Here is a 22,878-nt window from a genome sequence, read left to right as displayed (position 1 = left end):
ACTGGAGCGCCCAGAACCGCACGGCCACACCGGCCAGCCCTTAGGTTCTTCTGAGGTCTCTGACACTTTTGTTTACTATTCTCTGTACAATTCTCTTGCTGGAACGTGCTTCTGCAGTTCGTTCTTGAGTCTTCAAAATGTCAAATAGAAGTCTTACTTTCAGATTTACATTTGAAAAAGTTAGAAATGCGGGTCATAAAACTCCTGGACTGCTTGTGAAGCATCTACAGCTACATGATTACTCTGCAATGCACAATTAAGTGCCTGGCAGAAGGTTCACCTTCAAACTATTTCTCTACCATTCCACTATTGAACAGTGCGCGGGCAACACAAACACTTTAATTTTTCCGTGTGAGCTCTAATTTCTCTTATTTTATTATGGTGATCATTCCTCCCTATGTAGGTGGGCGTCAACAATGTATTTTCACACACTGAGGAGAAAGTTACCGGCTGAATTTTCATGTAAAGATCCTGCCACTACGAAAAACGCCTTTATTTTGATGACTGCCAACTCAATTCGCGTATCATTTCTGTGACAGTCTTTCCGCTACATCTGGCAGTAGTACAAAACGAGTTGCCTTCTTCGAAGTTTTTCGATCAGTCCTATCTGCCGTGGATCCCACACCGGACAGCAGTACCGCAGAAGAGAGCGGGAAAGCATGGTGTAAGTGGTCTCTTTAGTAGCCCTGTTCCATTTTCTAAGTGTTCTATCAATGAATCGCAGTCTTTGGTTTGCTTTCCGCATAATATTATCCATGTGATCGTTGCAGTTTAAGTTATTTATAATTATAATTCCTAAGTATATAGTTGAATTTACAGTCTTTAGATACATGTGCTTTACCCTGTAAACCGAAATTTTGAGGATTCCTTTTAGTACTGATGTGGATGACTTCAGACTTTTCATTATTTGCAGTCAATTGCTACTTTTCTCACCCTGCAGATTTCTTGTCTAAATCGTTTTGTAATTTGTTTTAATCTCCTGGTGACTTTATAAGTTGATAAATCACAGCACCAACTGCAAAGAATCTAGGAGGGCTGCCCAGATTGACTCCTAAATCGTTTATTAGATCAGGAACTGCAGAAGGCCTACAACACTTCCTCGCAAACGCCAGATATCACTTTGTTTTACTCGATGATTTTCCATGTGACCTTCCTGACAGGAAATCACGAATCCAGTCGCACAACTAAGACGATACTCCATAGGCACACAATATAATTAAAGTTGCTTGTTAGGAACTTCACGTTTATTGCTGTCACCTGATACAGTCACTTGGAAATCATTCTAAAACGTTTACAGATGCACATTACAGCTATACTGGATCAAGAAAGTAACGTCGACATCCAAATGAATAATTCGGTCGCTCTGTGAGTGAAAGTGCATTGGCGCAACATGCGAGAGAAAGATTCTCGGCGTCTGGTTTGTAACTCGCGGTTAGCCGCTCGGAGAGAGAATGAACCTTATTGACAGTTAGCGGTAGGGATGATCAGAACGCCTGAAAATAGAGCCGTCATCCTACATGATGCGAACTATGGCTTGTGCTGGCTGTAACTACAGTTTACGCATTTCTTGGCGCGGCAGCCACACGTTTATACGATCTTCATCAAACACCAAACGTCTTCCTGAAGGTGGAGAGTCCCTAATGTCAATGCGATCCTCCTTATAACGAGAAAACGTTTTCTTGCTGTGCTCTGTCCAATGGCATTATCCCCATACACGGTACAAATGTTTTTGGCTGCCTCCGCTGCTGTCAGCCCTCTATTGTACTCAAACAGAAGAATACCGGTATGTCTAAGAAGCTCAGATTTCTTCACTTGGCACTCCATTTTCTACTGTTCACAGCTCCACTCACTGTACCCAAATGACGAAGTGACAATATGTAAACTCAAATAGCAACATGAACTATAAACAAGAAATGACAATCAATAAATAAACCCATAGTAAACGGAACATGAAAATGCAAAACACTCATTTAATACCTAGATGCAACATTTTGTACTGATATGATCCGGAATGTTTACAGAGGCTCAGTCGTCAGTGAGGTAGGTTGCAGACATTGATTCGTTGGAACGATACTGAGAAAATTTAGTTAGTCTACAAAGGAGACTGATTACTATTCACTTGTGCGTTTCATCTTAGAATATTGCTTGAGTATAAGGCACTTGTATAAGATAGGACTAACGGGGGGGACACTGAACGTGTAGAACGATGGGCGTCACGAAATGTCATAGATTTGTTTGACTCACGTTACAGCATCACGGAAGTGTTGAAAAACCCGAATTGGGGTGGTGGTGGTTGTTGGGATGTTTAAGGGGGACTAAACAGCTGAGGTCATCAGTTCCCCATTCCAAAAACAAGCGAGACAAAGTCGCAGAGCAGATAAAACCCCAAGGGGAAGGAGACTGCCCCCCCCCCTGGTGCTAAAGAACACAAATTAGGCAACGAACACTACAGAAAAGAAGAGTACAGACGAACACCAGACAGAAAGAAATAGAAGAAAAGAAGATGGCCGGAGACTGGTTGACTGACCACGACAACAAAAAAGGGAAAGAGTCAACCATCCGATGAGACACCAAAACAGCAACAAATATGGAGAGACGCGAGGACAAAAGACACAGAAACGGAAAAGTGCAGGACCCCCCTAAATGGATCCATAAAAAGGACTAGCACGGATGAAATGTAAAACATTGTCAGCCATGGAGGCATCGTCGCATAAAATCAAAGGCAAGGTGCCCGGGAAATTAAAAGACTGCCGAAGGGTGCGCAGTCGGGGACACTCCAATAAAATGTGGGCGACCGTCAGCCGGGACCCACACCGACACAGGGGGGATCCTCCTGACGCAAAAGATGGCCGTGCGTCAGGTACGTATGGCCGATGCGGAGCCGACACAGGATAACAGAGTCCCTGCGAGAAGACCGCAGGGAGGAGTGCCACACATCGGTCGTCTCCTTGACAGCCCGCAGTTTATTAGGCATTGTCAAGCCTCGCCACTCAGCAGACCACATCCCAAGCACCTTACGGCGCAACACCAGCTGCTGATCGGGAGCCGTGAGGCCGATCTCCAAAGCTGGGGCGTCGAGCGCCCCTTTGGCCAGCCTGTCAACACGTTCGTTCCCCGGGATGCCAACATGACCTGGCGTCCAAACCAAGACCACCGAACGTCCAGAACGAGCAATGGCGGAAACAGACTCCTGAATAGAGGACACCAGAGGAGAAGAGGGATAGCAGTGGTCGATGGCCTGAAGGCTGCTCAGGGAGTCACTGCAGATGACGATGGATCTACCTGAGCAGAAACGCATATGCTCAAGAGCGCGCAAGATGGCCACCAGCTCTGCAGTAAAAATACTGCAGCCAGCCGGCAAGGAGCGTTGCTCAACATGGGCAGCGTGAGCAAAAGCGTAGGCAGTGCGACCATCAACCAGGGAACCATCAGTGTAGACAGGCTCACAGCCCGGAAATGATTCGAGGAGCGCAAGAAAACGGCGACAGAGGGCCACAGGCGGAACCGAGTCCTTAGGTCCCTGTGCCAAATCCAGACGGACGGACGGCCGGGACAAACACCAGGGAGGCGTAGGTGTACGGACCCGGAAGGGAGGCAGAAGAGGGAATGACCCCAGTTCTGACAGCAGGGACTGGACACGGACAGCTACGGAAAGCCCAGACCTAGGTCGCCGTTCGGGCAGATGGAGGACCATGGCAGGGAAAAGCAGGTGACGATTGGGATGGTCTGGCGAGCAATGCACGTGGACAGCTTAGTCGGCGAGCAGTCGATGGCGGCGAATCCGCAGCGGGGGAACCCCGGCCTCCACCAGTAGACTATCCACGGGGCTGGTGCGAAAAGCGCCAGTTGCAAGCCGTACCCCACAGTGGTGTATGGGGTCTAACAACTTCAACACTGAGGGTGATGCAGACCCATAGGCCAGGCACCCATAATCAAGCCGGGACTGCACAAGGGCTCTGTACAATCGCAGCAGCGTGCAGCGATCTGCACCCCAAGACGTGTGGCTAAGGCAGCGGAGGGCGTTGAGGTGCCGCCAGCATTTTTGCTTCAGCTGAGTAACATGAGGAACCCATGTGAGCCGGGCATCAAACACGAGTCCCAAGAAGCGGCAAGTGTCCACCACTTCAAGCAGGTGGCCGCCGAGGTAAAGTTCAGGATGAGGGTGGACCGTCCGACGCCTGCAGAAGTGCATAACTCGAGTCTTGGCTGCAGAGAACTGAAAACCATGAGTCAGAGCCCATGATGCTGCCTTGCGAACGGCGACTTGCAGCCTGCGGTCGGCGACTCCCGTAGTCGTGGAGCTAAATGAGATGCAGAAGTCGTCGGCATACAAAGAAGGAGACACCGACGACCCCACTGCTGCAGCCAGACCATTAATGGCCACTAGAAATAAGGAGACGCTCAACACTGAGCCCTGCGGGACCCCATTTTCCTGTATATAAGATGAACTAGAGGTGGCACCGACTTGCACCCGGAAAGAGCGGCGCAATAAAAAGGTTTGAAGAAAAGCCGGGAGCCGACCACGAAGACCCCACTCATGCAACGTGGCGAGGATGTGATGCCGCCATGTGGTGTCATACGCCTTCCGCAGATCGAAAAATACAGCAACGAGATGCTGACGTCGGACAAAGGCCGTACGGACTGCAGATTCCAGCCGCACCAAATTGTCCGTGGCAGACCGGCCCCGACGGAAGCCACCCTGGGATGGAGTGAGGAGACCGCGCGACTCAAGGACCCAACACAAACGCCGCCCCACCATACGTTCGAGCAATTTGCACAAAACGTTGGTGAGGGTAATGGGACGATAGCTGTCCACCGCCAGTGGGTCCGCACCGGGCTTCAAGATGGGGACAATAACACCCTCTCGCCATTGCGACGGGAACACGCCTTTGCTGCAAATGCGATTAAATATCGAGAGAATGTGTCTCTGGCAGTCCCTGGAGAGATGCTTCAGCATCTGCGCGTGGATGCAGTCTGGGCCTGGTGCTGTATCAGGGCAATCGGCGAGGGCAGCGAGGAATTCCCTCTCGCTGAAAGGAGCATTGTATGTTTCAGAACAACGCGTGTGGAATGAGAACGGCGTCCGCTCGGCTCGCTCCTTTAGAGAGCGAAAGGCGGGGGGATAGGATGCAGTCGCAGAGCTCTGAGCAAAGTGCGCGGCAAGCCGTTCAGCAATGGCGGCAGCGTCCGTGCAGACAGCGCCGTCCAAGGAGAGCCCAGGGACACCCATAGGGGTCTGGTATCCGTAAATCCGCCGGATCCGGGACCACACGAGCGAGGGGGAGACATGGGAGCCCAAGGATGAGACATACCTCTCCCAGCACTCCTGCTTACGCCGTGCAATAAGACGACGGGCGAAGGCACGGAGCCTATTAAAGGTGATGAGGGTCTCAAGAGACGGGTGCCGCCTATGACGCTGGAGAGCCCGCCGACGGTCGCGAATAGCCTCAGCAACCTCCGGCGACCACCAGGGTACAGCCCTCCTCCGAGGGTGGCCAGAAGAACGGGGGATGGCAGCCTCGGCCGCTGAAATGATGGACGTGGTTAAAACACGCACCACCTCATCAATGTCACCCTGTGAGGGAGACTCAATGGTTGCAGCGGAAGTAAAAGCCGGCCAGTCAGCCCTGTGGAGAGCCCAGCGGGGCAAGCGCCCAGAAGAATGACACTGGGGCAGTGACAAATAGATGGGAAAATGGTCACTACCACACAGGTCAGGATGCACTCTCCAGTGGAGGGATGGGACAAGTCCAGGGCTGCAAATAGAGAGATCGATGGCCGAGAACGAGCCATGGGCCACACTGAAATGCGTGGGAGCACCAGTGTTCAAGAGGCTAAGGTCGAGCTGAGCCAACACATGCTCCACGGCCCGACCGCGGTCATCGGAGACAGTCCCACCCCATAGAGGGTTGTGGGCATTGAAATCGCCCAGCAGCAAAAAAGGTGGCGGCAGTTGGGCTATCAGCGCAGCCAGGACATGCTGCGCGACAGCACCATCAGGTGGAAGGTAAATACTGCAGACGGTAATAGCCTGTGGCGTCCACACCCGAACAGCGACAGCCTCTAAAGCTGTTTGTAGAGGTACAAACTCGCTGTGAAGAGAGTTAAGGACATATATGCAAACGCCACCAGACACCCTTTCATAAGCTGCCCGGTTCTTAAAATAACCCCGATAGCCATGGAGGGCGGGGGTTCGCATTGCTGGAAACCAAGTTTCCTGCAGAGCAATGCAAAGGAAAGGATGACGGCTGATAAGTTGGCGGAGCTCAGCTAGATGGTGGAAGAAACTGGTGCAGTTCCACTGGAGGATGATATTAGCCATGGATGGGAAAGGCGTGAAGGGATTGGGGAGGCAGATTACGCCTCCGGGGCCCCTGCTGCTACTGAGTCACCACCTGGACAACAGCTATCTATTGCATCCGAGGGACTGGCGAGATCCATGTCCTCAGTGGACGCCAGAATCTCCACCTCATCCTCAGACGCAGAGCTTGTAGGAAGCGGTGGAATGGGTGCCACCGCAATGTCGGTAGCCTTGGGGAGTTTCTTCTTCTTCTGCTTCTCGCACTGCGCCTTGGGTGGTTCAGGCTGGGAGGGCGTCACTGGGTCAGTCTCAGGGACAGACGATGACCGTGTGTCCCGACGACCAGGGACTGGCGGTTGTTTGAGCCACTTGTGGCTGTCGGCTTTGGAACCGGTCGGAACGTGCGAAGGGAGGTCCCCAAGGGACCCCTTCCGTACGGGAGTAGCCGAAGAAGTTTTACGCTTCTCCGGCTGGGAAGGGGGGGACTGATGTCCCCGATGGTTGGGGGGGGTGTTGCTCCTGAAGTAGATGGAGCAGGAGCAACAGGAGGTTTAGTGCCCCCCACCATCAAGGGGGCAGGTGTGGGACTTCGACTCTGAGAGCTGACTGGAGTGGATGGAATTGTAGGAGTGACAGTTGCGGCATAAGAAGCTGTCATGCGCACTGGATGAAGCCGATCATATTTCCGCTTCGCCTCAGTGTACGTCAGGCGGTCGAGAGTCTTGATTTCCATGATCTTCCGCTCCTTCTGCAGAATCGGACAGTCTGGTGAGCAAGGCGGATGGTGCGCACCACAGTTCACACAGATTGGAGGCGGCGCACAGGGATGATCAGGATGGGAAGGTCGACCGCAATCGCGACAGACGAGGTCGGAAGCACAGCGTGAAGACATGTGGCCGAACTTCCAACACTTGAAGCACCGCATTGGGGGAGGGGTATACGGCTTGACATCACAACGGTACACCATCACCTTGACCTTCTCAGGTAACGTGTCACCCTCGAAGGCCAAGATGAAGGCACCTGTGGCAACTTGACGATCCCTCGGAGCCCGGTGGACGCGCCGGACGAAATGGACACCTCGGCGCTCCAAGTTGGCGCGCAGCTCGTCATCGGACTGTAAAAGGAGATCGCGGTGAAAAATAATTCCCTGGACCATATTTAAGCTGTTATGTGGGGTGATAGTAACAGACACATCCCCCAACTTCGTACAAGCCAGCAAGGCTCGTGACTGGGCAGAGGATGCCGTTTTTATCAACACCGATCCAGACCGCATCTTGGACAAGCCCTCCACCTCCCCGAACTTGTCCTCTAAATGTTCGACAAAGAACTGAGGCTTCACAGACACAAACGAGTCCCCGTCAGCTCTGGTACAGACGAGATACCGGGGCGAGTATCTTTCGCTCTCATTCACAGCCTTTCGTTCCTCCCATGGTGTGGCCAGGGAGGGGAACGATTTGGGGTCATACACATTAGCCTTAAAGTGAGCTTTGGAACGCTTAGAGACTGCTGACGGCTGGCCGCCAGCGAGAGATGATGTACCACACTTCATTGCGGGTCATCCGCCCTGATGCCACCTACTCCGACCAAGGGCCCTCCCCACGGGCGCCACCCAGCCACAGCAAAGGCCACCTGGCACGATGGCCATTGCCGGGAGTCCCGATGCCCCAGGGCGATGGGCATCTACTCCTTGGCATACATGGGGAGTTAACGGCGCAGGCATCAGTAGAGCGATCCCTGTGTTGTCAGGGGGCTACAACCAAGAGGGTACATGGCGGCCCCACCACAACGGACTGGCTACCGTGCTGGATCTTAGGTGCAAAAATGGCCAAGGTCGTCGTCGCAGTTAAAAGAAACACTGCAGAGTGCAGCGTGGTAATCGCCCAAGAGATCGAAAACGTGCGGGACACCATTGCAACGACGAGAAAGACGGCTAAAGGTCTAATTGCACGACGGATACAATGCACCATGTAAGGCGCCCTTCCCCAAGTGGCTCGCTCTTCGGAATAATTTAGAAAGATGGAGGTCAAACCCGAGAGGGGACCATCACATAAGGCCGAAACATTTGAGACTCCCGAATTGGGGAGGGGTACTTTAAGATAGACTACAGTTCTTCTGCGAAAACCGACTTAAATCGTTTTGAGAACTAGTGTTAAGTGAAGAATCTGAAGAAATCATTCATCCACCTTCGTAATGCTGCCTTATTGGCTGTGAAGACAAGATTAGACGAATTATGGCATACGCAGAGGCATTTAATTGTTCTTCTCGCACTACATACGCAATTTTGCGGGAAAAACTATATCATTTGGTACCAAGCTAAGTACTTGCAGTTCACACAGTTCACAGCGGTATGTACCTTTTATATATAGTATAACAGCAGAGACACATGTGTTATGTCACTTGTTCACTGACAGTGACCGGCAGTGTTTCTATATAATATGTCAGATAGTGTTTGTTTTTGATGAAGATAATCTTTGGCGAAAGTATTTTTATGGTGTCGGCAATGTACAGTTGTTTACGTTTGATACGTGCTACGACGAGTGTGTCTTGATTGTATGGTTAGTGCTGACTAGGTTTTCCTGAATCGTGACACTATGACAGAGCAAACTCGTTCGGCTACGCCCGCCGAAGCCACTGTGACACTGGTCGAAAGCGAAGAGGATATTCAGCAGGTATGACCGTTATCTGTGTACCGTCTCTTGCGTAAGGATTATTACATTTTACGACTTGTTTGAGGAATCATTGCTTATCTTTCCACTTTAAGCGTTGAAATTTTTTAGTGTAAAGTAAGAAGGAGTCTTACATCGATATAAAAATGCTATTTCGGATTGGTAATTTGATAAAAACTCGCATCTTTTTGGACCACTGCAATTTCATCTCGTTAAATTGCAAAAAATGTTATGCAGATGTAGTGACTAATAAGGCAGGTCCGTTGGATGGCATCAGGGTACTGGATCTGTCGAGAATAATAGCGGGTCCATTTTGCACAATGATTTTAGGTGATCTGGGAGCGGAAATTATTAAAATAGAGAGACCTCAAATCGGGGACGAGTCGCGGAACTGGGGGCCTCCTTTTATCAAAGGCACTAAAGAATCTTACTACTTCCTTGCTGTAAACCGTAACAAGAAGAGTGTATGTGTTGATTTAAAATCTCCCAAAGGCCAAAAGGTTATCCATGATCTTGCAGCTAAGTGTGACGTTTTAGTTGAAAATTATGTACCAGGAAAACTAAATGAATTTAATTTAGATTATGACACAATCAAGCATGTAGCACCCAAGCTGATTTACTGCTCTATTACTGGATATGGCTCAGAAGGACCATATAGTAAAAGACCAGGATATGATGTAATAGCTGCATCTGTTGGGGGATTAATGCATATAACTGGACCACGCGGTGGAGAACCGTGTAAAGTTGGTGTTCCAATGACAGATATGGCTACAGGTTTGTATGCTCATGGTGCAATTATAGCAGCATTATTCCAGAGAGGTCGCACGGGTTTGGGACAGAAGATAGATTGTGACTTGTTATCTACTCAGGTTTCATGTCTAATTAATGTAGCAGCAAACAATTTAAATGTTGGTTTGGAAGCAGAACGCTGGGGAACAAGTCATTCAAGCATTGTGCCCTATGAATCATTTCCTACATCTGACGGATGTTATATAACAATTGGTGCTGGTAGCAACCAGCAGTTCAAAGAGCTTTGTGAAAAATTGGATTTGCCACATTTAGTGGTAGATGAACGATTCTGCAACAATGAGATGAGAGTGAAGAACAGGAAGATATTAATAGAAACGCTGAGAAATCGCTTCAAAGAGAAGTCTTTGGAAGAATGGTGTGCATTGCTTCAGGATTCATCATTTCCAAATGGTCCAATCAACAGTATTTCCAAGGTGAGTGTTCATTCCATGTTTGCATAGAAATGTAATGATATTTCATGAATTCCTGAAGTTGATTGTATTTAGTGAAAGTAGATCTTAATCTAGGTATTGCAAGCTGTTCTTTAGTATGTAATGGCCAGACAGCATTATCCAGATGATGTGTTTCTGCAGTTACAGTATAAAGTATCATTTTCTTGTATTTTGAATTGGCGCAATTGGTTGGTTGATTTGGGGAGGATACAAACCACAAGGCCATTGATCCCAGGATGGAATTTACGAATGCTGTTGAAGAAAGTGGAATTGATAGCAAAGAAGGAATTTTTGAGGTACCGTTGTTAGTACAGGAGTGGGGACTAGTGTAATAGGGGATACAACCCGTCGGCTTTGGACATTGACGTCACAAGTCGCCAATCGAGAAGCGATTCTTCTTAGTGTTGTAGCTCCCTCCAGTGGCTGATAAGTGTTTTTTGGCTTTTTTAAAAAAAAATCTCACGAGATAGAATAAACAGATCCACTTTATTAAGCAATCAGTAAAAAAACGAAACTGAAACATAACAGCAAAAGCGAAAATGGTAAACTGCTATCTGGCGACTTGTGACGTCATTGTCCAAAGCCGACGGGTTGTATCCCCTGCTGCACTAGACCCCAGGAGTGAATTTGGGATATTCTCGAAATTGATTAACATTCTCAGTCCACGAGAAAAATCTTTTTTTACCATTAGTGATCAGGTCAATTGCATTTATGTAACTTAGTGTATTGAAGGAATGTAGTGTTTGCAGTTCTTTGGTAAAGAAAGAAACATATTGAAAAAGCAAGAAAGTATGTGATTTTGCATGATAAAAAGTAAACTACTCCAAGCTTTATTTAATGGAATAAAATCAGTTAAAAATGCTTAAATAATTGTAAACATGAATGTTATGTAACATAAATTAAAATTTGTAGTGGTTTGTGCTTTAAATATTGGTTTGAAGATAAGGGTCCCAGAGACCACACCTCGTAGTATACTTTACAGAAAAGTAGCCTCATGAGTAAAATGTTAAAAAGGAAGGCCACGGATAAGAGGGAACTGCCTGCTTTGAGGACAAGAGGAGAAGAAGGAAGGGGATTTCAGCAGAATGAGTAGGTCAAAGATAATACTTGTACATTGGTAAGCACTGGACCAGCTTCAATCCAGAGGTAACAGACTGTGAACTGATTGTAGAGTACAAGGAGAACAAAGATAAAAAAGTAAAAAGCACTCAAGAAATCAATTAAATAATACAGAATAAATAAAAAAACATGCTAAAAGAGAGGGAATTGTATATTAATAAATGCCTGTGTCAAAATGCAAAGATATGTTGGAGGACAAGTTCCAGTCTTCAGAGTTCATAGAAAATAGTATTGGGTAGGAGAATGGAAATAGCATGTGCTGTGTGGCAGGCACAGAGTCCCCTTGAGCCACATGATAGAGCGTGGTCACCACCGTATTTTGGGTGTCTGCAAGGTGGACAGTTCTTCTATGTTGGTTCATCTGCTCAACCAGCTTAGTGGCAGTCATTCCTATAGAAAATATTGTACACTTGGCAGATGTTAGTTGGTAAACAACATGCATGATTTCCCAAGTTGCTCTGTCTTTGATACTCAGGATTTACCAGTTATTGGCTGAAGAAAGTGGTATCGTGCATTATTAGACAGACTTTAGAGTGGCAGTGATGGCAGAGGTAGGAGCTGCGGGGTATATATAATAAGGAAATGTCATAAGCTTTATCAGTGATGTTACAGAGGTTAGAGATTGACAGAAGGCAACAGTAAGTGGTGTGGGGAGGTTGTCATTGAGAGAGAGTATTTCATTTCAGGTATTGATGAGAGGGAGTCGTAGCCTTTATACTTTTTTTTATGAAAATGATACCTATTCCTGTGTCCACATTGGATCTAGATGAGTATCAGCTAGTTTATGACCACTTCCTTGAAGTATTTTTTTCCCCCTCTCTTCTGTGGTTTTTTGGTGTTTGAATATCAAAGTTACATAATTTTCTTCCTAGCACATGAGAGATTTGAAACAAGTAACAGTTAAATTTGTTTTGTTTTCCACTCCCTATATTCAAATCTGTATGTAGAGCACTATTCTTATGTGAAATAATTATTAAGTGGCAAGGATTACAATCAGAGGGGTGCTGGTGAATAGTAGTCAGCAGCTTGTAGGATATTTGTGTTACAGAATCCTTTTACAAAGTTCCTTTTCCACTGGAGTATTATATGTAAATTTTGCTCCATTTCTCCAACATGAGAAATTGCTTATGTTTGTTAGCACTGTAATAGGATAAAGTACAATCCGTTAAAATAAAAAATGTCCCACATTCGTACAGGTATTGTTCAGACCTAGAATAAATGTCATGTAAACATACGTTTAGTAACAACAGGTAGTTGAGATGTGGGTAATCCTGTCATGTGATAACCATTTAGCATTTGAAACTGCAGGGAGGTCCCAAGTGGTACCACTATTTTTATGAATAATTCACTTCTTCTTTTCAAAGAATCAAGTTGCATGAATACATGGGAGATACATTACTGTAATGTGTCCAAATATGCCAGAATCATTAAATGTCCATATAACTAGAAATCAAGTAGATGAGTCAATTGAATGGGAAGGTGGGTCGACTGAAGCGTCTGATCCCACCTGTCGGCTTTGACCCGTGACGTAAGGCTGTTGTGGTGTGTGATGTCACGACGGCGCGGAATTTAGTTTGTGAGAGTGGCATGTTTGTAGGTGTCGTTTCGATGCGATCGGTAGTGCTCTCTGGTGGTGTGTTAGGTGATGTTTTTGGTTTAGTTTGCAAGTGTGGCGTTGTGTGGGAATTTTGATAAATTGCTTTTTCTGTGTATTTGGTAGGTATGGATATGACTGGCAGGGTCAACAGTTTTCGGTTGTCGGCTATGATGGGGGACAGTGTGTTGTCTCTAATAAAATTTCTTCAACTATTCGGATTTTTGGATGAAGTCGTGAAGTGTTCAGTATGTCGTGAAGAAATGAGGCTTACTTAAACTTCCGGCGTCTCGGACAAAGGATGGCTGTATGTGGAGATGTCATAAGGATAACAGGTCAAGGGAAGTGTTCGATCCCAATGTGTGGCTGTGAATGTAGGTATTGGTATCGGGAGATGTTTTTGAGCTATATAGGTCAAGGAAATGTTAGGTCCTAATATATGGGATCAGTAGCTGCTGTTGAGCTATGTAGGTCAAGGGAAGTGTCCGATTCCAGATGATATTGTATTTTGTGGTATTTGGGGAGTTCTGTGATGTTGGTTTTTTTCGTCGTTTTGTAAGGGGGTGCGTGTCTAAATTTGTTTATATTTAGTTTGTCCCTACCCAAAAACCCCCTATTTCCCGCGCTTGTCCCGTTAGTGTCATTAGGCTTTTTGTGGAACATGTGTGTGTTTGTTTTTCAATGTATTTTCGTCCTCATAATGGGTACATAACGACTTTATATGCGCCTTATTGGAATCGTGGTTTATGGTCGTTTCTGCCATATTTGAGACGTCATGGGTCAAAGCGGACGGGCGGGATCGGACGCTTCCGTATTTCTGGGAAGGCTATACTAATGGCCATCCTTGGCCAATGAATCACTCATTACATTATTAGGTTGGTGTGATGCGTAGGAATTGGTCTGGAGAATCAGACCTGTAACATTTCTGCAAGAGTAATGCTCTTCAGTAATGTGGGTAATTTGTTATCGTATTTTATGGGCTGTAAGATGCTCCTTAATTTTTAAGCATTTTTTTTAAATAACACTTTTACCATTCTTATTATTAGATTGCAGAGCCAGACTAAAAAAAAATACTTTTAAACCCCCCGAAAATCGTCATCTCCAAGTTTTGGCTGTTTTGCATTCACTCCTCTATTTGCACATTTAGTCTTCCCCAATTTTTTTTTTTTTTTTTTTTTTTTTTTTTTATTTTTTTTTATTTTTCAGTTGCTCTTTACTGGCTCGCCAGTCAGAAATGGTATTTTCTTTGGTGGAGGGCTGAAATGCTGCTCTGTTTCCATATTCTTCTGCATATGATAGTACTTTCAGTTTATAGCCCATGTCATATGAATACCTTTCATTTTTTCCATTATGAAACTAGCTGCTAACAAAGGTATTGTACTGTTGCCGATGTCACAGCTCACTTTTTGTTAAAGTTCACTAGCATCTTAGACTGCAGTGACTCATCGTAGGCTAGACACTGTTCTGTATTTGTGATGGCAGGTGACAGGGAGACAGTGTTATCAAACTTGTGAACCCCACAACTCATGTTCGTTGCTTCGGTGCACTGCTCAATTGAATCCATTGTTGCCAGATAGAGAGAGGTTTCCCGCAGCATTGAATATACACTAAAGAGCCATAGAAACTGGTACACCTTCCTAATCTAGTGTAGTGCCCCCATGAGCATGCAGAAGTGCCATAGCACAATGTGGCATGGGTTCGACTAATGTCTGAAGCAGTGCTGGAGGAAATTGACACTGTGAATCCTGCAGAGCTGTCCATAAGAGTATGAGGGAGTGAAGATATCTTCTGAACAGCATGTTGCAAGGCATCCCAGATATGCTCAATAATGTTCATGTCTGAGGAGTATGGTGGCCAACGGAAGTGTTTAAACTCAGAAGAGCATTCCTGGAGCCATTCTGGATGAATGTGTGTCGCATTGTCCTGCGGCAATCGCCCGAGTCTGTCAGAATGCATAATGGATCTCAATGGACGCAGGTGATCACACAGGATGCTTACGTATGTGTTACCTGTCAAGAGTCGTATCTAGATATATCAGGGGTCCCATATCACTCCATCTGCACTTGCCCCAGGTCATTACAGGGCCTCCACCAGCTTGAACAGTCCCCTGCTGACATGCAGGGTCCATAGATTTGATGAGGTTGTCTCCATACCCTTACACATCCATCTGCTCGATACAATTTGAAACGAGACTTGTCTGACCGGGTAGCATGTTTTCATTCATCAACAGTCCGATGTCGCTGTTGATGGGCACAGGCGAGGTGTAAAGCTTTGTGTAGTGCAATTGTCAAAGTACATGAGTGGGCCTTTGGCTCTGAAAGCCCACATTGATGATGTTTTGTTGAATGGTTCACACACTGACACTTGTTGATGGCCCAGCATTGAAATCTGCAGCAATTTGCAGAAGGGTTGCACTTCTGTCATGTTGAACATTCTCTTCAGTCATTGTTGGTCCCATTCTTGCAGGATCTTTTTCTGTCAGAGATTTGATGTTTCGCCGGATTCCTGATATTCACAGTATATTCATGAAACAGTTGTACGGGAAATCCCACTTCATTGCTACCACGGAGATGCTGTGTCCCATCGCTCATGCGCTGACTGTAACACTATGTTCAAACTCACTTAACTCTTGATAACCTGCCATTGTAGCAGCAGCAACTGATCTAATAACTGTGCCTGAGACTTGTTGTCTAATGTAGCCATTGCCAACTGCAGTGCTGTATTGTGCCTGTTTACATCTCTCTGTATTTGAATACACAAGCCTATACCAGTTTCTTTGGCACTCCAGTGTAGATGTAATAACTGCTCATTGAGAATTGACTATGTAAGAATGTGATTGGCAGCTCCAACAGCACACTTGTTTAAAGATCTTATTGCTTCTTGCAGCACTTCCTAGACAATATGTAATGTGTACACTGTGTTAAGACTGCCAATATCCTTTCCTTGTTGCAAATAATCTCATATTTACAAATTGCTTGAATGTGCTACTGAGTATTTGAATGCCCTGCTGAATATTTTTTTTTTTTACAAAGAAAGTGGCACTATGGTTAGTGTTAGGCAAACATGAGACAAGCCTCTCATTTGGCCAAACCATGTCTGCCATTTCTCACAGGGGATAATAAGACTCCATTGCAAAATGCCCATTATTAACACTGCAATGCCCATTATTAACACTGCAAGGAATCACTAATAATTTTCTGAAACCAGCCATGTCAGTATGCCACAATTACTGATGGGAGAGACAGTTTTACATGTCATGACCAATGTCATCACCACAGTCAGTGGACTAAATATTGAGGCTAACTGCCAATTAGAAATGAGCAGTGTACTTCAGTTGGAAGATTACTGACTACTGTGTATATTTGGCACACAGAAAACCACCAATATTTTATTGTACGTTTCCATCCAGGCATAGTCTGATAGGTGTCTGTTTTGCCTAGTTTTGTACTATATCAACTCTTGTAAGACTATGGAACAATTTTTAAAACACTTTGTTTTATCCATCACAGTACCCTTTTTAAGGTGTAACTGTATTTATTGGATACTGCTTTCTATTGAACGTCATCTACAATTTTATAAAAATGTTCAGTACCAAACAACCACTTGTCCACCAAGAAACAGTGTAATGTAGCAACTACATTAACTCTACCCCCTCGTGTTTTTCACTTTCAACTTCATTTAAAAACTTAAGAATAATATTTATACTAATAAAACCATAAGGGCTTTGCCCATAATTAAACTGAAACAATTCATGACAAATGTAACCTGACATAAATTGTTTTATTTTCTTTCTTGTCCAGACAGACATAAACAAGAGAACGCTGACATTGGGCAGGCGTACCGGTACATCAGAACGATATATGTAGAAGGCTCTAAGTCTCACAGAGTGGGCAGATGCACTAGCTGACATGGCTTGAAGTGCATAGTAAAGTAAAACGCTTCTAGTAGCTTCTAGAACCAATCCAGCATAGGAATACCTTTCAAGTAGCAAGAAAGCATGCAAGATTGATATTTCTGCAGGCAACCCCCATATGACTTTGATGTGCGATATTGCGGGTTATCGTCATCGGAATAAAATAGTCCCAATTATTCTTAGTCCCTCAGGCTAAGAAAAATATAATTTAAGGTAATTGATGATAGTGCTTGAGAAAACTATGTCCTCTCGTACATGTCTTATTCTTTCATTTAGCTTATGAATTGAGTGATTACCTGATTACTGATCCACATGGAGGTATAGGTACCGTGGAGGTGGTGCCTGCTTAGGGGTTGGCGCACTCTATCCATAGGATCGCTTCTGGACTGTGACTGAGGCCAGACTCAATCTGACTGCTCTGCTAAAATGTTCAGTCTGTGTAGTCATTACGTATTTTCAAAGTACAAAAGCTTTCCAGACACTGCTCTGAGTGTCTGGAACAGCAGTTGATTAATGGCAAGGTATTCTACTATTAATAGGCACCAGTAAACGAGTGCGTGGGGAAGTGACTTTGATTATGTGATACAAAGTTTCATTAAACTGTGACAAACTTAGAACATTGATAGAATTGTGTACCATAATCAGTATGTTGTCTCATCGTCATCTGTAAATGATCTAATGCATGGCTCCGTGCTGATGTGAATTTCCGATATGTCATCAAAAGTACAGCATATAAGATGCCAACTGGTTGTGTGTGTATAACAGAATCCCAATTCAGTGTTTCATGTTTGAATGTGTAGGCAAGTGAATGCAATTGTAATTTCATTATTACGAGACCCGCATGGTGGTGCAAAATTAACTACTTAAGATTACTCTGAATGAAACCAATATCCTAATTCTGTTTGCTTCCAGTATAGACAAATTATATTAGAGGTGGCTAATGTATATCAGATTTATCAGTCGTGCGGCCTAATTCATAGTGAAGAATAATATCTACGTGAATAGTGGATGTGTCATCACATAGCGTGGAAGGGAAGACATTAGATTGATGCCCTGTCATTCATGTGTTCTCAGATTCAACAATAGGTACCAAATACTACTGTAATAGCGATCTCTGGCAGATGTAACGTGTGCTCTCTTAGAGGACACTGCTCCTCTCAATTACATTTCAGTTATCATGGTAGATCCATTTTCTTATTTACAACAAACCTTTCCATTTCCACAATTACTTTATTTATTTGTTTCTTCTCACAAGAGGTTAGTGAGTATGTCAAGAGCAGAACTGTCTTTGAGGGCAACATATCTTCACGAAGTATAAATGTCATGGCGTGTCGCGCTTGCAACAGTTAACAAACGTTAGGCGGCCATTGCTCGCTGCATGCTTTAATTTGTTTGACACCTCTGATCTCAAGTGACTAACCACTGGCACTGATACATAGCAACGACAATCAAATTTTTTTTTCAATCATGTTACAGCATTTGGTTCAGGCACCATGGTAGTCAACGAAATAAATGTCTGAGTAACAACCATCTCCATTGAGGCTTCTAACTCCCAGCAGGACGGTGTTTGTTGGTTACAGTTTATTCATCCAAGGATCATTTTACATGAATATGATTTGTCAGCTCAGTACAAGGAAATTATAAGTTGTGTGTGCAGACATATAAAAATATGCATGTGTGTTTAATGAGCAGAGGACAGATGATTGGCCTTGGACGTATCAGTCAGATAGAGCATGAACTTACATCCTTCCATTTCGAGGCCAGTGTAACATTCAACTTACACCAAGGGTGCAATGCTCTTATGTTTGTACCTGTTTGGAACAATTTAGTTAGTTTAGTGTTACAATGTTGTATTCCTATGGAACTCGAAGATTAGCTACCTGCATCATCTGGTCTGAGACTGGCATAACTCCAAATTAATGAGTAAAATCCTTTCAGTTTTCAAACTACGTCTATTTGAAAAGAATTATTGAATTTTCTATAACTGTCACTGATCGTTAAATTCTGAAGATGGTGATTGATACATCTGTGAAACATTTGAGAATTTTGAGTTGAAGTGGCTTTGAAAACTGAGGAGTGATATTTTTTAATGCTGTCACGAAAGATTTGGAGGAAGTGTTCTGAATTAGTGTTGCATCTAATGTTCCAGGTCATGGCTGATCCTCATATCAAGCATATTAACCTGATAAAAGAAATGGAGCATCCATCGGGTGAGAAGATAAGACTAGTGGGTCCTCCAGTGAAATTCAGTGACTGCAGAAATGAAATTAGCCTTCCACCACCTTGCTTAGGTCAACACACATCTGAAGTTCTGAAAGAATTGTTAGATTATTCTGATGTTGAGATTCAGTCTCTGCAGAATTGTGGGGCAATTAGCTGATTGTGGAGACTGTCAAAGGAAGCAGACAGACAGTACTCATGTAAGAACTGTGCGAGCTGTTTTAAAGATTTTGTTCATATTTTGTGCAATGATCCATAGTTGTTTTATATATAAAATGTTGTAGGCAATGGCATGTCTCATATAATGTAAAAGTGTATGTAAAAAAGATAAGAATAAATGTATGTCATAAATAACTTAAGATCTTGTTTTTTCCATCCTCTCATTGTGAGACGTTCAGTAAAGTATTCTTGGAAGTTTGTGTGGAGCAGCTTTACAAAAGAATATCATATAATCTCTCTCTCTCTCTCTCTCCCCCCCCCCTCTCTCTCCCCACCTCTCTCCCCCCCTCTCTCCCTCCTCCCCCCCCCCTTTTCATGTGCAAGGGGGAGGGCCAGGCTAGATGGATCATATTCAAAGTAAAATTTGTATGTTAGATATGATACATTCATGCCAAAGGAATGTGAACCAAAGTTATAATATTGTCACGTAGTGTACCAGTTAAGTAGAAAAACTAACACTTCACACTGAAAGCACAGGTGTAAAGCACACACAAAAGTACATGTGGAGCTGAAATGCTTGCTTCAACATGGCATGCTCCTATTTAACAACAGTATGCAAACAATAGATCACTGCTCAACACACAGTTGAGGTGTTGTCACAGAGGAACAATGAAAAAGAATACTACAAATATGTAGCATTTCAGACAAAGTCCTTCCTCAGAAGTAGAACTTTCTCATATTCACTTAACTCTCACACAAATGACCACTGTTTCCAGGTGCTAAGGTTGAATGTTAGCACCCAGACAGTAGCCATCTGTGTGTGTATGTGTATTCTACTTCTGAGGAAAGACATTGAAACCTTGTGTATTGCTAGAATTCTTTTTCTTTGTGCCTGTCTGTGACTCAATGCCTCATTTATGTGGTGAGTAGCAATCTATCCTTTCCGTATTGTTGTTGTTCCCTCCTCTGCGCCTTTTTAAATGTACATTGCTACACTAAGCATTCTAAATGTTTTGTCAGATCATCATGGTTACTGTGATTTGCTTCCATCAAGGTACTGTAATTGTTGGACAGGTCTTCCTTTTATATGATATGCCATTAGTTAATATGAATTCTCATTTGGCCATTTCCACCTTCTCTGAAGCCTCTGTGGTCTTCATTAATGTTGGCCCCCTAGATGGCTCACAACTGTCTTGTCCATACTTGGAGGGCGAGCATGGAAACCCACATAATTTCACTACTTCTTTGTTTCTTGTGCTGCTGTCCTATTCTCTGACTGTATATTTTCTCAGAGTTAGTGCATAGGACCGATACCATGTTGGTGACCTAGCATGTTCACAGGACATCTATTTTGGTTGTTTCCATTTTCTTAATTTATTTTACACTGCTTATTTCAGTCACCTTATTGTTTGGGCCCCACATCTGGGTTTGTGACCACCTTTTCAAAACCTATTGAAGTGCAGGCTATGCAGGGGGATGTTACTGAATATTCAGTAAGATAATCAGTTCATCTGGGAGGTCAGCAGGCAGCGGTACGGTGGTAGCCCCTTGATTATGCAGGAATGCACAATTTAGGCATGATCTGTTACCTCTGTGTGCATGCAGAGGAGTTGGTGCCTGTCCATTTAGGGGGCACTGGTACTTGAGAGTGGTCATCAAACCAGAGGCTGTTGTTCTGGCTGGGTGGTGCTCATGGGGATACCCTTGTCTCATCTTGACGGATATCTGGCACAGTGAAAAGACCAAAGTTATCAGCTGTTGATCATGAGGCACCAGCAATCTTTTCAGACAGACCTGAATGTTTAAATTCACATGGTTGTGACCTCAAGAAATTTCCCTCCTTGGATGTGCCATGGGAGGAAAGCAAAATGAAGCGAACTTCAGAATCTTACTTCCTGATTTACATCCGGATTGGTGGAAGATTTTCTATCTAATAAGCCAATGTCCTTCATAGAAAATATGTAAAATGTATTTGGAGAAATTTATTTCTCAGTAAATTACAAAATAGTTTTGTCTTAATTAAAACAACAAATCTTATTCCGTCCCAAGCATGTCCCTTGCAAAGAATTTGATGTTGTATCTGTTAATGTGTTACCCCAAAAGAGCCTGAGCACAGTACAGGGGTTAATTTTTAACCAGAACTTAATGCTGCAGCTGGGTGTGATAACTTGATAAGATTGACACTGGAGCCTTCGTCCTAATGTTTGAGGAGGATATGCTTCCTAAGAAAGTCAGTCGTGCTCTGCTAATGTGGTGTGAAACCATATTTTCCACCTCCGATGTGGTGATTTGAATGCAAATACTTTGATCATATGTCTTCCTGTTGTGTGAACAGTGTAATTTGTGGAGACTGTGGTGTGCCACTTCATGAAAATACCCCATGTGAGCAATCACCATTCTCTGTCAATTGCAGAGATGACCACCATCCATGATCCCCTACGTGTACTACCCTAATCAAAGAAATCTAGGAACTTACAGTCCTCAATTGCCTCTTGTATTTTGAAGCCCTTAAGTAGTATGACCACTGATATTCTGTTCCAGTGGTACTGAATTTTGCCACAACTTGAGTATGTATAACCTCCAGTTCCTCAACATTGACATTTTGTAGTAGTCAGAGTAATTTAGCACTTTCGCAAGGAAGGCACTCCCCCTCTTGTAGTTCCTGTGTTATACTCTTTAGGGACTTTTCCGTACCCAACCGAAGAAGCAACATTGGCCCCTGGCATCTACTTGTGACTGGGGTCCCTTTAGGGAAACCCTTGCAAGAAATTTACAGACCAGTGATTCTGCACCAGCCAGTGGTTGAAGGAGCTATGGACAACAGGTCCCAGCACTGCTCATTCCTCTTCAGTTGCTACCACTGGAGCGGGTTAGCCCTCACAAGAGTCTATACTTTAAAGTGGTTAAAGAGGAAAAGAATTATTGGGAGAAGGTTACACCTGTGACCACAGAGGTGCCAAATCCCCCCAGACTGTCAGATAAAGAAGCTATGCTCATAGGTGTTGTTCCACCCACATTAGTGACAGTGATTTTGGGGCATGACCTGTCCCCATGGCCCCATTGTGCCTAATCAGGACATCCTTATCATGATAATTCAGTGGAATTGCAATTTACGGTACTGTCACCTGCCAAAACTACAACAAATATCCTGTTCTGTATTCTGTGATGCTCTCCAAGAAAATCCTTTCTCTAATGATCACTCTCTAATCATCTGAAGTTACTGTGTCTCCTTTCAGAATTGTACTGGCCTCAAGAGAGCATCTGGAGGGGTTGGTATTTTCATTCATACAGACATCAGCGAGTGAATTTCCCTCTGTATCACATTGGAAACAATACCAGCGAAAGTGCAAATGCCTCTAGCGATCCCCATTTGTAATGATTAACACCTGGGCTGCACCCACATGGGAGATGGCCACCTTGATCCAACAAATCTCCAGTAACCCCCCCCCCCCCCCACCCCCCCCCCCCCACCCCCCCCACCCCTCCCTCCACACTTTTACTACTTGGGGATCTCAATGTACACCACCTCATGTGGGGAATTGTCACATCATCTGGGAGGGATCTTCTGATTGATCAACTTATTTGTGATCTCGAGATGCCTCTCCACAGTGAAGGTACCTCCATTGTTGGGCAATGTTAATCAAAAAGTTAACTTTGCTAGTTGT

The 22,878-nt window shown here is 44.6% G+C and overlaps 3 protein-coding genes across 3 annotated transcripts in view; all 3 read left to right on the top strand.

The window, feature by feature from the left end:
• LOC126483742 (pre-mRNA-splicing factor syf1 homolog) overlaps nucleotides 1-22,878 on the top strand; it is a 553,324-nt gene that overhangs the window by 105,580 nt on the left and 424,866 nt on the right. The window lies entirely within an intron of this gene.
• LOC126483748 (E3 ubiquitin-protein ligase PPP1R11) overlaps nucleotides 8,750-22,878 on the top strand; it is an 81,978-nt gene continuing 67,849 nt past the window's right edge. The window contains exon 1 of the mRNA XM_050106890.1: nucleotides 8,750-8,970. Coding sequence (XP_049962847.1) covers nucleotides 8,893-8,970 — 78 coding nt within the window. The 5' untranslated portion in view covers nucleotides 8,750-8,892. The remainder of the gene's footprint in view (nucleotides 8,971-22,878) is intronic.
• LOC126483744 (succinate--hydroxymethylglutarate CoA-transferase) lies at nucleotides 8,980-19,408 on the top strand. The gene is made up of 2 exons (XM_050106884.1): nucleotides 8,980-10,190; nucleotides 18,984-19,408. Exons 1-2 carry the CDS (start codon nucleotides 9,114-9,116, stop codon nucleotides 19,212-19,214), a joined length of 1,308 nt encoding a protein of 435 aa, XP_049962841.1. The 5' UTR covers nucleotides 8,980-9,113; the 3' UTR covers nucleotides 19,215-19,408.

Source organism: Schistocerca serialis, chromosome 6, assembly GCF_023864345.2.
Source record: "Schistocerca serialis cubense isolate TAMUIC-IGC-003099 chromosome 6, iqSchSeri2.2, whole genome shotgun sequence".
Classification (NCBI taxonomy): Eukaryota; Metazoa; Arthropoda; class Insecta; order Orthoptera; family Acrididae; genus Schistocerca; species Schistocerca serialis.
Note: the sequence above shows the minus strand (reverse complement) of the source record. Positions and strands in the feature narration are given on the sequence as shown.

Bases quoted from the DNA above. Each gene is read 5' to 3' on its own strand.
- LOC126483744 (XM_050106884.1), top strand. From the start codon at position 9,114: ATGCTATTTCGGATTGGTAATTTGATAAAAACTCGCATCTTTTTGGAC. The intron at 10,191-18,983 runs GTGAGTGTTCAT...CTAATGTTCCAG, and splicing joins CAATCAACAGTATTTCCAAG to GTCATGGCTGATCCTCATAT.